Below are 15,346 nucleotides of genomic sequence, written 5' to 3' on the forward strand. Positions count from 1 at the left end.
AAATCATTCCATGTTCTGACAGATTATAGCGACATTGCTCGTACTACCCTCCAACATCATACCCACGGACGATTGTCAAATCAAAGACAAAGCTAAAGACCGACACTATCTCTATCTATAGAAAGAGAAAGCTCTTATCAAGTTTTTATTACAACAAAACATCCTATATCTTACGGCCGAGAGCAGCGCCGTCTTTTGTCCGCTTCTTCAAAATCCAGCACACACCACGAATGGAGAGACCTCGCCGGCGCCGAAGACCGGCATTCTCGTGTCTGGAATGCAGGCGACGAAAGATAAAGTGCGATCGGAAAGATCCGTGCTCACGTTGCGTCTCACTCGCGATCCCGTGTGTGCACAAAGTCTTTCGGGATGCGCCCGAGACTTCGATAATCCAAAGCAGTACGCAGGGCCGGGCATCAGTCTCCTCATCAGTTGATACCCCATCTTCCCGTGCCCAAAGCCGACAATCTTACACGCGTAGGGTCGTAAACGAAAAGGGCAGAGTGCCTCTCGTCGCCAGAGCGGATATATCACCAGCACCAACACCCGAGGGGCAAACAGAAGCCACATGCACCACAGCTCAGGCCACCCGTGCTGAAGATGAGCAGCCAAGTGCACATGCTCTTTTACGACGGATACAGCATCTCGAGAATTCTCTGGCAACAAGTCCCGTACCTGCGCACTCTGAGCCTGGAGGGGAATTGATTGATCGCCAACCGGTACATCAAGATACACGGGTCAGCCTCTACAAGACAAGGACCATAAAATGGAGCTACTGGGTGGGTATGGCTGATGAGGTATGACCTACAGTTACGTCCTTCTGCTACTCTTCACTGACTTCTACTTCAGTTTGACCTTATCATGGCTTGCTATTCCGCAGCTGGCGGCAGCCTCTTTGCTAGCTACGGCCAAACAGACGACGACAAGCCGCACTCCTTCCACGGGCCTGAGATTGAATCTCTGCTTGAAGAAATTGGGAATCTCCTGCGAAAGTCTAAAGTGCTCGCAAAACGTCTTAAGACAGGGCGACCAAGCAAGTCTCTCGGAGGAGCTGGCTTTGATCTTCGCCCCCCCTCCCGCGAGCTGTCAGACGCCATGGTCGATCTCTACTGTACCTCTTTCGAGTCGGTGTATCGGATAATTCACGTGCCTTCGTTTCGTGCCGAGTACCAGAGATACTGGGACAATCCAGAGAGCGCCACGGCCAGTCAGTGTCTCAAGATCCTCCTGGTAATCAGCATAGGGTCAAGTCTACACGAACATGAGAATGCCACCACGGGTCTAAGACAAAAGGTACAACAATGGGTTCATGCTGCTCAGGCATGGCTTTCCGGCCCGCTGGAAAAAGATCGCCTGGACGTCAGCGGGCTCCAGGTCTACTGCTTGGTGATCCTTGCACGACAGATCTTCTCAATTGGCGGCGACCTAGTTTGGGTCTCGATGGGGTCGTTAATTCGTATGGCCATGCAGATAGGGCTTCATCACGATCCCAAACACCTCCCGGCCATGTCGTTACTACAGGTCGAACTCCGAAGGCGGTTATGGGCTACTGTGCTCGAGATGGCAATACAGTCGTCCCTGGACTCGGCGATGCCGCCCATAATCTCCTTGGACCATTTTGATACCGAAGCGCCTTCAAACTACAACGATGATGAGTTTGATGAGTCGACTATCGAGCTGGTGGCCCATCCGAGAAGCACCTACACTACTTCCTCATTACAGCTTATCCTCCTCGACTCGATACCGACGCGCCTCCGCATTCTCCAGCTACTCAGCGGCCTTAAAGCGGAACTATCTTACCAGGACGTGCTTTCACTGAGTTCGGAAGTGACCGATTCATATTACGCATACAGGAAATTCAGCCAAGAGAACATCAACTCTGGTATGACCCCATTCCACAGGAATCTGATCGATTATTTCGTACGCCGATTTCTAATCCCCCTACACTGTTTATTTGCCAGCAAGGCACAGGCAAACCCATTGTTCTACTATTCTCTCAAAGTTAGCCTAGACGTTGCTATGGCCATCGTCTCTCCCGAACCAGACGATGGCTTCTCACGAATCATGGTTACCGGAGGGGGGTTGTTCCGCGAGGGATTCTGGTATGCAACATCTATCATCGGCCGCGAAATTCTTTCGCAAGTCTCAGTGCAGTATCGAGAGGGGACGCTCCATCGCAAATCCCAGCACCGAGAGCTTCTCAAGCAAGCCGTGAGGGATATGATCTCTTTGGCGGTGGCGAGGATGCACCAAGGCGACACCAATGTCAAGATTCACATGTTTCTAAGTATGATATTGGCACAAACCAAAGCTACGGAAGAAGGCGTGCCATGTGAGCTCATGATTGCACAAGGAGCAAGGGATAGCCTTCGGTTATGCCATGATTTGCTGCAGACACAAGCCGGCACCGAGACCGTGCCGTATTACGACGACGCGGGCGTCGCTTTGGATGGGGTGCCAGAAAACCCGCTTTGGGACTTTGACCTGGAATTATTTCTGCCTGATCTGGGGCTTTCGTAGCCTACTAGGCATTCGGATATGCTATTGTTATCCCATGGTTGAGCAGGAGGCCAATAGTAGGCCCAAGGGTGGGTACATCAGTAACATACAGCCAGACGGAGTAATGCAGGACGAAATTATAAATAGAACTTGAATTAGGCTAAAGTCGAGTTCTTTGCGAGTTCTGTACATGGTTTTTTCTCTCTCCATCGGTTAGGTCCGTTACTATGTGAGTTTGTTACACCCGCTCTGCTTGCTTATAGCCGCTCCAAGACCCCTGATGCTTACGTCCGTCGCTATCTCCGCGCTCGCATACGTCCGCTGGCGAGCATATAAGGAGCACCACATCGGTACGGCTTGATGGTATTAAGATTCAAAGAAGTAATTTTTTTTCAAATGAGAAGAAATTAGTTGTCTCATCCAATGCCTCTGAAAATTCTTATCAACGGTGCTGGCATCGCCGGCACGGCCCTCGCCAACTTCCTCGTGCGGTCCAAACAAGGTCACGACATCACTATAGTCGAGAGAGCATCCGAGTTCCGTACCGGTGGGACCCAGCTTGATTTGAAGTCATACGGTGCCCCGCTGATGAAAAGGCTGGGACTGATCGATGCGGTCCGAGCAAGGAGCATACACGAGACAGCTATGACTTTCGTTGACACGAAAGGCAGAGAGTGGGCGAGATTCAACATCAACGAAGCCGGTAAAGGATACAAAGCAGTGACGAGCGAATATGAGATCATGCGGGCGGACCTGGTAGCGGTGTTGTATGAGGGGAGCAAAGCCATCGTTACAAAAACCTCTGGAAAAGAGTCGCCGAGGCTGCGGTACCTTTTCGGAAAGCATGCGATTGAGCTTACGCAGCTTGACTCCTCCAGGGTCCACGTCGTATTCTCAGACGGCTCTTCAGACGAGTACGATGTTGTTGTCGGTGCGGATGGCCAGAACTCCCTGACGCGGCGTATCCTATGGGAGCCCAAGAAGGACTGCGATTCCACGCTCAGGGATACGGGCTACTCGGTTGCGTACTTTCATATGCCAAAATCAGAGGAAGAGCTCAACAGTACCGTGTTCAAAAGCTGTCTTCTACCAGGGCTCAAGGTGCTGTCGCTTCGCTGCGCGCACAAGGACTTTACACAAGCCATGCTTACGGTATCCACTACAGAGGAGTTAAAGGAGCTGGTTAAACAGCCGGTTGAGAAACAGAAAGACCTATGGGAAACTGTATATAAGGATTTCGGATGGGAAAGCAAACGAGTACTTGCCGAGATGCGGACTACTGATGACTTCTATTCCACCTCGGTTGCTCAGGTCAAAGTGGACACATGGTCCAAAGGGCGAGTTGTTCTGCTGGGCGATGCCGGATACTGCCCGAGTGTTTTAACTGGGCTTGGAACCACGGCATCACTCGTCGGAGCATACGTGCTTGCGGGCGAACTCGCGAGACATGGAGACAACGTCGGCGCAGCGCTAGAATCTTATGAAACGGTGCTACGACCTTACGTGGAAAAAGTTCAGCAACTTCCTCCCATGAATCTCGCCATCTTTCGTTCCAAGCTCGGATTAAATATATCTTACTTTGTCCTGGCAATTCTGTCGAAGCTTAAGATAGATAGCCTAGTCAATGCGCTGACGAAGGAAAAGAAGGAAACCTGGCAGCTCCCAGAGTATCCGGAGCTGGAATTGGAGGATTGAGCAGCATTCAATGTTGCATTTACCGCCGATATTCAGCTTTGGTGGCGGATACTAGCCCCAATGTATTTTTACCATGTTTTATCTTATCTGAAATGTCCATCTCATCACTCCATCTAAGCCGGCGTGGACCTTGCTACGCCTGTGACTAGAGCTGCTTAGACGGGTACATGAGATATATTACATACAAAGAAATTTAATCCGAACGTCAAACAGTATCACATTTTTTAGTTGTATGACCGTTACGAAGCCTGTCAACGTTGCCGCGACGTTGCTGAGCGGTATCCCCATTCCCCCAAAAACCAGTATTGAAAGCTTCAGCATCTTGGTAATCGCTTCATAAGCGAATAATTGGCAACGCTTTGCAGAGAAATACGTGTCAAATTGAGTACTCAAAGTAAGCATTTGTGATCCCCGAGTAATTAGATATCGTAGGACTATAAAGCCCTTTTTAATGTATGTGATCCCCGCCAAGGTAACCGGTAGATGATTGAACGATACAAAGCTGATTGACACCAATTTCTATTTGAATTCATTTCATTGTGCTATTTCGCATTTACCCTCGTTTTACACGATAATCAAAGCTTCCCTGATGGCACAAGTACTCTAGATAGTTACATGTATTATATCCGTAAATTCGCGAAGCAGCTCACTGTCAGAACCGGGCCCTGTCGACCCCTTAGTTCCCCTGTGGGAGTTCATAAACCGCCCCGGACTCACGGCCTATTTCTGAGGGCGAGGTTTGATAATGAAATTCTGACACTGGGATTTGCGAGTCTTTGATACCGTTGATCGGTTGGAGAGAAGGCGGAGGCTGAGCTTGATGCTGGGCTTGGAGCTTTTTGCGTTGTCGAGAGCGGAGGAGCCAGAGTGCAGTAATTATCAACATGACTCCAATAACGCCGCCTACAACACCACCTGCAATAGCCCCTACATTTTCATTCGATGATTTGGTAGGTGGAAGATATGTTGGCAGAGGTGTAATTGCTAAAGGCGATGTCGAGCTTGTAGCCAATATTAAAGATGTTGGTACAGGTGAGGACGTCGAGGCTAAAATTTTCGGCTTTCAGTTTCAAGTAGCAAAAAAACCAAGCTTTCATTCACAGCCGTATATCAAATAAGAGTAAGAACTTACCTATTGGAACCGGTGATAAGGGGTGGTACTCGCTGGGAACTTCGTCCGCACAGCCTACGGCATTGTCCGGATTATCAGTCCAGAACCAGTCTGCCCACTCAGACAGCAGAAGTCGTCATGATAAAAGAGCGTCCATGATTCGTTGGCACAATACGGTTTTGCGAGAAGAGGCTCCGTACAGTCTGAGTTAGAGATCAATTAATTGGTGGAGCGATTCTCATTCTTTGCTACCGTTCTTTTTTTTATAAAAAAAATATCATTCAAAATATTTTTTGAACCGTGCCCATCGCCCTTCTCTAGCACCTTGCCTTGGGCTTTTGTCTTGAGATGAACTCTTGTCAACCGGGAGAGTTTTGTCGTCGGTGCTTCTCGTCATCGTTTTAGAATCCACGTTGTTTTCTTGCTCTTTTCGGTCGCCTTCCGCCTTGTTGGGGTCTGCAGTAAGGGTGTTTCCGGATATTGAGTGGTCAATGACCTGATTTTCTTGCGCTTCTCTTTTTCGTTTCTTGCGCTCACGGCCTCGTCGAGCTGCTGCTTCAATGCCTCCTCCCTCGCCGAGCATTGTTGTGCCCCCAGGGCCGGGGGTGACAGCGCTTAAATTCAAGGGCATATTAATGTATAACTGTGTGTATAATAATATTCAATTTAGAGTATGTATCCGATGTTGATGGCAGGACTCAAAATCCGCGTTCGTGATATGTGGAGAGTAACGATGCATTGACAGCAGTTGCAAATTTCACCTTGATGTAGTGTTTCCCCATTGCAGCAATTGACTGGATTTATGCCTTTATATGCAGGAAGGAAAAATGCTGCGTGTGGATCAAGTGGAGTCTCCAATAAATTCCGTGGTACGTATTCGTTCTGAGATTGTTCTATTGCTGGCTTCGTTTCATGGAAAGCTAGATGAATACCATCAATGCATTATTATTATTGCAGAACAAACCTCGCAGCAGCCTCATGGATCTCTTCTTGCTCCTTGGGCCATCCGAGGATAGTCCCCGCAACATAAACATCATGCGGCACACCTGAAACCTCGAAATATTCGACCCGATTACCCGGGACAGAGCTCATCGCGTTGGCAAACCCCCGAACACTATCACAAAGCACCTCGGCGCCCCCGGCTTGAACGAAAATTGGAACGGGGGTGTGGAACGGATGCAGTGCGGGAGAGATATACGGATCATCCAGTCGCACGATGTCTGGTGGTGCAATAGCCCTTGCACCCCATGCCATCATAACCGGCTCAACATAGTCGGTCTTGATATTCCTACTTGCGCTGACCGCCTCAGGATCACCTTCGAAGCTATACTCGACCGAGGGTGAAAACAGCAGGCATGCCTTTGGAGGTGGAAGTTCGGCGAGGTCATGGCCTGGTACCCCCTTGATGGAGACAAGATAGCGCAAAAGTGCGACTGCGATGGTTGAGCCCGTGGAGTCGCCTGCGAGAACGATGCGCGATGGAGATATTCCCATTTCTTTAATAAGATAAATATAGGCTGTCACTGCGTCTTGCATGGCCCCGGGATACGGTGTTGGGTTATCACCGCCAGCGAGACGGTATTGTAGCCAAAACGAATAAGTATTGCTGCCCAGCTTCTCATTCAGTAGTGTTGCCGTGGGCCCAGAGTCCTCTGGACGTCCAGTCAGCCACAGGAGCGATCCAGAATGGAAGGACAAAACTACGAGGCCTTGTTCTTCCAGTAGCGATTGCTTCGATGGTAGCTCCGGATACCAAGTGCCGCCAACCGTCTCTGGCTTGATAGTAGCACTTGCAAAGTCACCGCTATATGCAGAGGATGGTGCTGGGTTGATTGTCACCCATTGATCGCCAAGCTTGCCAGCCTCCAAGCTCAAAGGCTGCGTGAAACCGAGCTCGGTGATGATGTGGAAGGTTCTCTCAAAAAGCCGCGTCATGCACGCCTGACGATAGGTCCACCCTTGGCTCTGGCGCAATGACTTTGGGATGTAGTAGATACTGTAGAAGAGTGCCTCTAGAAAGCTTCGAAAGATAACAACAATGATCCAGATGCCAAAGCCCGGCAGTTTCGTCCGCCAGCCGTGAGGGATCGCATTGTCGTCTGCGTATTGGCGGCCCATGTCGACCGCGCTCAAATTGCTCTTGGGATTCTTAAGGCTATGAAGAAATAACGAGAGATACTGACAGGCTTTATAGGTTCATCCGGACGAAAGTGTAAAGAATGTCGACTCCACTGGCATCATCCTCCACTATACCCGAACGGGTATATAACGCGACATTTATCGTGCAGCGAAGCTCCAACTGGTTATTTATACGCGTCCTGGCAGCGACAAACTGAAATACCCTAATAATTGGCTATTAAACACTATCAAACTCTAAAAATCTCCATAAGTTCCTTTTCTAGCTAGAACTAAAAAGCTTGTCAAGATTCCTAAGCAATTCAAGCTAATTATTTATCTACTATCTGTTTTAAGTTGGATATTATTCTATTTTTAATAATTTTTCAATTTTTCATAGATTCTAAACTAATGAGAGAAGTTTTCTTCTATTATTTACTACTTTTAATACATCCCTTTTTTGTTAGTAAATACTAGAATTTTCAATGTATGTGTTGGCTAGAAACCCACTTCTATAAGAGCTAAAGATTATTTGTAAATACTAACAAATTTTTTATTTTTTTTGGGCTTTATATTATGGGCCTTCGGTCCACGAGCCTCTGACGTTACAACGACGATAACTAGTCCATGTGTTGATGTCATCTGGATGCTTGACTATCGTCCCCTTTACCCTTGACCCAACGCTTGAACCCTCGATCATTCGTCCGATCCGCATTCTCTAGAATTGCAACTGTGTCCTTCGAATACACTTGCGAGACCGCCTGCCAGTGATTACCCAGTCACAAATGCTTCCGATTCCTCGGCAAACGTCCAACCGGCCGCTGGAGGTATCGACCACCACGCTTGGGTGGGATACACAACGGCACCATTCAAGATTGGGACATTCGTCATGTTGCTGGTTCCGGTGAATGCACCATTCCCAAAGCCGGACACGAGAAGGGTGGACAGGAACTGCAAGGCCATGATCACGGAGACTTCCAAGAGAATGAGGGCAACAATCACGATCGAGAGGGCCGGTTTTGCGAAAAGGCAAACTTGGAGTCCATACCAAGCTAGTCGGGCTCCCATTCAGAATCCGCGTGGTGGAATAAAATGGCTAGTCCACCAGGGGAGCACCGACTCGCTCCAGAATTATGGCCGCAAACATCGTGGTTGCTACACCCGCCTGGATCGTGACCAACGTTCGTATAATGACTGTTAGTGCAAACAGTGCGCAAGGATTATGGACGTAATCCCCGATTATAATGAGACGCCTCCTACACACCAAACCATAGTCGAACGACCCGCAATGCTCGTCCATACCTGTTCACATCTAGGTAAAATCTCCACGGACTCAACGCAACATGAACAACACGACACTCGACATCATATGCAACAAGTGCATCGGCCTTTCTCCGATTCCAGGACTTCCCAAAGTCTATCGCATTCATGAACACCACTACAAGGATAGTGATTATAGCCAAGAAAGACAGACAGAGCAGTGGCGACCACATTTTGTAGTATCTTTTGAAAGATATTTTGATGCTGGTAGATATTTTTGTCATTAGAATTCCAACCGGCACGGTGATAGCCATGACTAAAGCTGTCACGCAAAGACCAAATGGTAGTCCTTTGCCAATATCTCCGGGCATTTCGAAGTATGGTGCACTGAATAGCCAGTCCTTGGAGCAGATTTCTTCCGCGGAACATGTTGATGTTCCCAGTGTGGTTGCAATCTGCGCTGCTAAGCACGTATAGCTATCGTATATCTTTTTTGTGCCCCCAGACATGGTTTCGTCCGTCTCCGCAGAGTAAAATGTGGCAGCACACTGTAACACTGCTAATAATCCAAAGATCCACGGTAGAGCTTGGGGGATCCTTGGTACTCTTGCAAAGATGCATGAGTATGGGTGATATTGAATCTGACTCGAATATCCCCAAGTGGTCAACCATGCAATTAAAGAGAGAGTGGGCCATGGGACTGGATTGATGATAGAATCGGCGAAAGAGACCCACCAACCGATGATGGGCCCGCAGAGATGATACAAAAATAATACCCAGTCGATGATTCCAAGTTCCCTCCATCCGCGGCAAGGCTTTGTTTTGGAATTTGGATGGAACCAAGGAGATACTTTTCTCAGTGTCCATATAGTACTCCACGCGCTGACAATGACATACCACCAACCGCTCAAGGCCGTGATGCCCATAGCGGAGTCATTAGCAGATGACGGGATGACCGTATAATCGTTGAAGCAGCTGACAGTCTGACACCAGTCATATGACACTCTATTCTCGGCTGTAACTTCAGTCCCGGGGATATAAAAGCGTCCCTGGTCTGCGTAGTAGGCACCAAGACTGGAACCACTTTTCTTCGTCCACGCCGCCAGTATTGTACTACAGTTAGATGCATCGGGATCCACCGCGGCGCAATCTTTGAAGCGAGTATTCTTGTAGAGGGAAAACTCTGAGTCGGTTGACGTGTTTGAGTTAACCAATAGGTAAACGAGAATTCCAACGATGGCGATGATATTCAGAGCCGCAAGAGCAAGGACGATATATGAAACGATGACTATGGATCGTCTCATCCAGTTGAGATCATCGCTCATCAAGGGCCATTCGATCCGATTGCATTCATTATGTCTTTCATCTTGGAGAAGGTTAGCAACTGTTGGAACATGGTCTTGTCTGTGAATTCCCATTGTAGGTAAACAGACATGGGGATGGTTTTACTGACCATCCTGCCCCGTCTCCAGTTCAAGTGGATCATAGTAGTAGTGGGAGCTCGAGTGCACCATTAGCGCTTCCGGATGCTAGATATGGCTCTGAAAAATATGATTTGCAAGCGGCAGGTGTATGGAAAGGAAGACTTTAATAGTCTTAAGGGATATCAATCGTATTGCCTGGGGTATCGCGCCTCTTTTATGGGCGCTCATGCTGCTAGAAAACAGCCCCCAAGAGGCTGATATAAATAGGGACGAGGCTGCATTTTGGTGCTGGCAGGATCGTAACCTAGGCGAGGTCTGTGAGGTTATCCAAGCTGCCAAGACTCCGCTATAAAATCCACACATTGTATAGCCGCAGTCAGGTCCCCGAGTTCCCCGTTCCTCATTTGCTACGAGCATTGTTTATTTCTCTTGTTTAACCATAATTATCTGGGGATTCCACTCTGTAAATATCCCAGATTAGGTGACTGACTATGCTAGATCAAATAAAATACAATACCAAAGGGAATCAGCAGAAGAGAGATAATCGTATACACTCGCCAAAAAGGGAATAGCGCGGAACAGCCCACCGATGGCTGTCAACAACCTAAAAATAACTCCAGCCTCTGAATTTGCCTGACTCGCAGCTTGCGCCTGGACGTTTCTCAAGACAAGGAGCGCGAATTTCACTGCTTCAAATTCAGAGAAGACGTCCTTTGAAGCACGACCACTCAATCCTGTCGCAGTTTTTGTGCCGCTCCATCGATGACGCCCAGGTCCTGATTCAAGCTGACCCCGTTTCGACCGCCATGCCCCCGTCGGACTGCCCATAAACATGTACCATCTCGCCAAGTCACTCTATCTACATGCCACAAGCAAGGAGGGTTAGTTTTCTTTGCTCTCCAATATTCCCCCGACCATGCGATGCGACGCGCATAGGCATTGCATCCATCTACCAAAATTCATAGCTAATCAAATCGCGCGGTAAACAGAATATTCGGTGCTCCTTCTCGGCCTAGACAACGCCGGCAAAACGACGCTGCTTTCGCAAATAAAAGCTATATACCAACCAGCTGCTGATGGCGCCCCATCGCCCAATGTCGGTCGCACAGTCCCGACGGTCGGCCAAAATGTGGCCACTATTCCGCTAAACGACATGTACTTGAAGATCTGGGATGTTGGTGGACAAACTACCATGCGAGGGCTGTGGCAAAGCTATTACGCCAGTTGCCATGCCATCATATTTGTCGTCGACAGCACTGATGTCGGCGGAGGATTGGACGACTTCTCATCGGGAGCCACTCTGTCCAGCACAGACAGTGACAATGTCACTAGCCCACAGCACGGCCGATTAGGCGAGTGCAAGCAAGTCTTGGAGTCGGTGCTCCAAAACGCAGATGTGGCCGGCGTGCCGATTTTGGTGCTTGCAAATAAGCAGGACCGCGAGGATTGCGTCGAGGTTGTTCGAATCAAGGAAGGCTTCGTTCGACAGGTCTTTGAAGGCGAAAAGGGCGCGGGAGTACGCGATAGTCGTGTGCTTCCTGTTAGTGCCTTGCTTGGGACAGGAGTGCCCGAAGCCGTCGAATGGGTTCAAAGTCGAGTGAAATGGAACAAAGAGGGCCGGCCGCCACTGATGCGATAATCTTGAGCATTACAGAACAGGCATTTTTCGTACTGGACTTTCTTCTTTTGCCGATTTTTTGACCCTCTATCGATCTTAATCTTTGATTTAGACGTGATGACACGTTGCTGAGATACCATTGTTTCTTTTTTGTTGCTGTTTATAGATGAAGACGCATGCGAGTCTGCATATGGCATTGGATCTAGCCATTTTAACGAAAATACTATTATATTATAGTTGGAACATTTAATTTAAGTTGTGGAGAAACTATTATAGAGTGGCAATGTTTAAGTAAACTCAATACAGAACGTTGAAGCTGCTATACCAGATTCTATACATAGTATTGACATCACCAGCGTATATATCACAACAGATAGAATAAAAATACTCGAAAGAAGGAAATACAAAACAAAACTGGATAACAAGGAAAATAATGCTAATCCAACTCCATCTGGTGTGTTGTGTCAATGAGATCACCAATGTTATCTCAGTTTGACGTCACAGCACCATAACCAACTTCCTGGCCATCTGTCCATGATACTTCTTGTCATGACCTTAATAGTACAGATTATTATTTAAAGGGCACCGAGGAGCAATCAAGTGAAAGGTCTTGTTTTCCTTTTGTACAAAATTCCAATAAGAATATCTCAAGTCTTCCATTTCGGGATACCCTACATCAAAAGTCACAACGCCACGCAGTTTCTTTAAAAGATACAATTTACAAGTGTTTAGAAATGGCCGCACAAAACGATCAAACTCCCAGCGCTGTTGGCCATGGTCCTTTCCATCCTGCTCCTCCTCATGAGACCGGCAAAGATGAGAAATGGGTATGTTTTCGAGCTCCTCGAGTCCAACCATTCTTAATGACTCTATACTGACCTTTATTCAGCACAAACCCGGTGTGCAGGCTTCTGAATATGACCGTGCCCCCGAATTTCACGCCCAACCACTTCCTCCTGGGACTGCCCCTTCTGGAAGTTCCTACCAGCCAAATCCCATCCACGAGATTCCCGGTCAAGCCAACAATGACAATGTTCTCCGTGCTCATGGCAAGGAGAGCACTTTCACCACCCCTCTTAGTACATTTCCTGGTGCCACGTCCGGCGACGTCAATAAGGGATGGGGCAAGCCTATGAATGGACAGACCAGCAACGAGCTCCGTCATGAGGGCGAGCATCACCGCAAGCATCACGGATCTGGGTTCGAGGGCGTGGGTGCCACCGGCCCTCCCAAGCACACTGATGCCTCCATCAGTAATCCCTAGACATTTGACACTCGTCCAACTCTTATCTAGCGAGGTCTATTGCGAGGATACTCCAGTAGACAACATGAACAACAAAAAAATTGACTGGCTGCCGAGAAAATGATTCCATGAGTTGACATCAGTGTGGTGAATCGAACTCTGAAACAAAAACAATGCCCTGTACTATTATTATTCACAAGTGTAATTATTTCGAGGCATTTCACATGCATTATACAAAGTTTCTAGTCATGAGAAAATGAACCACAATTTCATTAAATGCCAACACGAAAATCTGGGATAAGATATCTTATAATATAATGGTAATAGAACTCTCACAAAGGGGTATCACAGTAGAAAACAAGTAGAAACGATAGCACGGACATCAAGAAATTGCACGAAGACGGTCTCTCGTACTTCGTGTCATGTTGCCTTTCATCGCAGCTGCAGCATCCGGATGCGGGACTGGCTTTTTAGGCCAGCTTCGAGCAATATCAATATTTGCTCGTGGCCACAGCATTTCCAAGAAGACATATATTAGATAATCAATCACAACACACATGCAAAACAGCTTTCCAGCCCAGACGCCGCAGCCGTAGTATCGTTTCAACCGGTCTATGAGGGCAAAGCTGCGCATACGACCACGGACCACGTCCCACCCAGCATCCGGATAGTGTCCATAAAATTCAAGCTCGCTGATCGCACCGGATATTCCATTGTAAACCCGCTCTGTCCGTCGAGCTACATCCGTCCACGAGTACATCATCTTGACTTGATCATGGAATCGTTCCGTGCGTACCTTGTTCGACCGAAGTGCTGCGATTGCTTTTCCAGTAGCCAAAACGATATCGTCTTCCTCGGGTTTGGCAAATGCTGTCATGTGCTGGGGAAGCACCTCGGGGATTCCACCAACCCGAGTGCATACGACATAGAGACCACAGCTTGCAGCCTCCACTATGACCGTCCCGAACGCTTCCGTAAGGCTTGGGTGGAGGTAGATGTGACCTTTAACCATAACGTCTCGTACTTCTTCATGACGTACAGGGCCTAGCATCTCCACCTTGTCTTGCAACATGTTCCTTTCAATCATTTGCTCCAAGTCGATTGCTTTTGGGCCAGAGCCACCCACTATGAATCGTACATTTGGGTTAGACTCCAAGATCCGAGGGATTGCGGCAATAAGCAAATCAACCCCTTTGTTATAGAAAAGTCGTGAAATCACTACTATTGTGATTGTGTCGTTCGGACCAATAACTTGCGGAGGAGGTCGTGACTCTCTGCCGGAACTATTTTCGATAGATGGATATGAAAGAGGACGAAAGTTTTCCGCAACAACAGCGTTAGGTATGACGGATACCATAAGGGGGTCTAAGGAGGCTCGCAGGACTGTGTTTTCCTTGCTGTTCTGAAATCAGTATGTTTCATCCAATGAGGGATTCAGGTTCATATACCAGGTATGGCTAACACAAATAACATGGTCGACATCGCTCAGAATGAATTTGAGTAACTTGTTGGTTAAGATGGACCCCATATCGGCGAATCCGATCAAGGAATGGTCCGTCAACACCGTTCGCAAGCCCATGGTGCGCGCGTGCAAGATTCCTTCACAACATAAAGTGCTCAAGCTGGCGTGTCCATGGACAATCTGGATCTGTTCTCGAATGATAATATTCCGGAAGATTGGGAAGAACGAAAAGACGGTCGGCATTGATGATTCGCGATAGATGACGAAAAAAGGGACATGGTAGACCTTGAGGCCATTGGTGAGATACCGGACTCCGGTTCGGTCGTCGTAGGCATGCGTGATGATGATTACTTTGTGGCCACGGTCGATGAGTTTCTATTCGACCTGTTGTTAGGTCGCATCTGTTAAGGCAATAGTGATTCACGTACCGTCGATAATTGGTATATATGACTTTCAACGCCACCTACATGGCGATTAGCCTTTTATTCATAATCTCTGCATGGCTATAGGTGAATTACCTGGTTGGGGAAAGAAGAAGTCGCAAACCATACTGTTCTCCTGTTAGTTGCCTGGTCCGTGGGAGCTCCGTTGAATTACGTACGCAATGTTGTAAGGCATTTTTGCGGTATTCGGTGATCTGGCTCGCTCGTATGGAGCGCGTCAGATGAGGCACTCAATTCTCCATGTCAAGAATCGTCGAGACTATATCATCGGTTGTCGCCGTTCGTCTGTGTCCGAACTCCTTGTTTGTGGTCGATGGCGGTCTCGATCGTTTGGCAGGCGGCGCCGAGGGCGGTGAGTATATTGTCGGCAGTATAGCAAATAATTTTTGTCGCGTCCCCGCGGAGCCTCCAAATGCGAAAACGACGAAAAACCCGGAGTGACGCCAACCCAGTTTAAAACCTGAAGATATAATTGG

The 15,346-nt window shown here is 48.1% G+C and overlaps 7 protein-coding genes across 7 annotated transcripts; 4 read left to right on the forward strand and 3 right to left on the reverse strand.

Annotated features, from left to right (window-relative positions):
- Positions 1–230: 230 nt before the first annotated feature.
- Positions 231–2,520, forward strand: TRUGW13939_08715 (uncharacterized protein; the record flags this gene model as incomplete). Its single annotated transcript, XM_035491844.1, has 2 exons — positions 231–797; positions 850–2,520. The coding sequence occupies 2 exons, from the start codon at positions 231–233 to the stop codon at positions 2,518–2,520; spliced, it is 2,238 nt and encodes a 745-aa protein (XP_035347737.1).
- A 402-nt stretch (positions 2,521–2,922) lies between these two features.
- Positions 2,923–4,194, forward strand: TRUGW13939_08716 (uncharacterized protein; the record flags this gene model as incomplete). Its single annotated transcript, XM_035491845.1, has 1 exon — positions 2,923–4,194. One exon carries the CDS (start codon positions 2,923–2,925, stop codon positions 4,192–4,194), a length of 1,272 nt encoding a protein of 423 aa, XP_035347738.1.
- A 1,388-nt stretch (positions 4,195–5,582) lies between these two features.
- Positions 5,583–7,423, reverse strand: TRUGW13939_08717 (uncharacterized protein; the record flags this gene model as incomplete). Its single annotated transcript, XM_035491846.1, has 2 exons — positions 5,583–5,919; positions 6,270–7,423. 2 exons carry the CDS (start codon positions 7,421–7,423, stop codon positions 5,583–5,585), a joined length of 1,491 nt encoding a protein of 496 aa, XP_035347739.1.
- Positions 7,424–8,191: 768 nt separating this feature from the next.
- TRUGW13939_08718 (uncharacterized protein) lies at positions 8,192–10,194 on the reverse strand (the record flags this gene model as incomplete). The annotated part of the gene is made up of 3 exons (XM_035491847.1): positions 8,192–8,472; positions 8,685–10,064; positions 10,134–10,194. The coding sequence occupies 3 exons, from the start codon at positions 10,192–10,194 to the stop codon at positions 8,192–8,194; spliced, it is 1,722 nt and encodes a 573-aa protein (XP_035347740.1).
- A 742-nt stretch (positions 10,195–10,936) lies between these two features.
- TRUGW13939_08719 (uncharacterized protein) lies at positions 10,937–11,743 on the forward strand (the record flags this gene model as incomplete). Its single annotated transcript, XM_035491848.1, has 2 exons — positions 10,937–10,985; positions 11,094–11,743. 2 exons carry the CDS (start codon positions 10,937–10,939, stop codon positions 11,741–11,743), a joined length of 699 nt encoding a protein of 232 aa, XP_035347741.1.
- A 713-nt stretch (positions 11,744–12,456) lies between these two features.
- On the forward strand, positions 12,457–12,986 carry TRUGW13939_08720 (uncharacterized protein; the record flags this gene model as incomplete). Its single annotated transcript, XM_035491849.1, has 2 exons — positions 12,457–12,549; positions 12,612–12,986. 2 exons carry the CDS (start codon positions 12,457–12,459, stop codon positions 12,984–12,986), a joined length of 468 nt encoding a protein of 155 aa, XP_035347742.1.
- Positions 12,987–13,347: 361 nt separating this feature from the next.
- On the reverse strand, positions 13,348–15,045 carry TRUGW13939_08721 (uncharacterized protein; the record flags this gene model as incomplete). The annotated part of the gene is made up of 5 exons (XM_035491850.1): positions 13,348–14,362; positions 14,414–14,802; positions 14,856–14,890; positions 14,946–14,977; positions 15,029–15,045. The coding sequence occupies 5 exons, from the start codon at positions 15,043–15,045 to the stop codon at positions 13,348–13,350; spliced, it is 1,488 nt and encodes a 495-aa protein (XP_035347743.1).
- Between the last annotated feature and the right edge of the window lie 301 nt (positions 15,046–15,346).

This window comes from Talaromyces rugulosus, chromosome V (assembly GCF_013368755.1).
Source record: "Talaromyces rugulosus chromosome V, complete sequence".
Taxonomy (NCBI): Eukaryota; Fungi; Ascomycota; class Eurotiomycetes; order Eurotiales; family Trichocomaceae; genus Talaromyces; species Talaromyces rugulosus.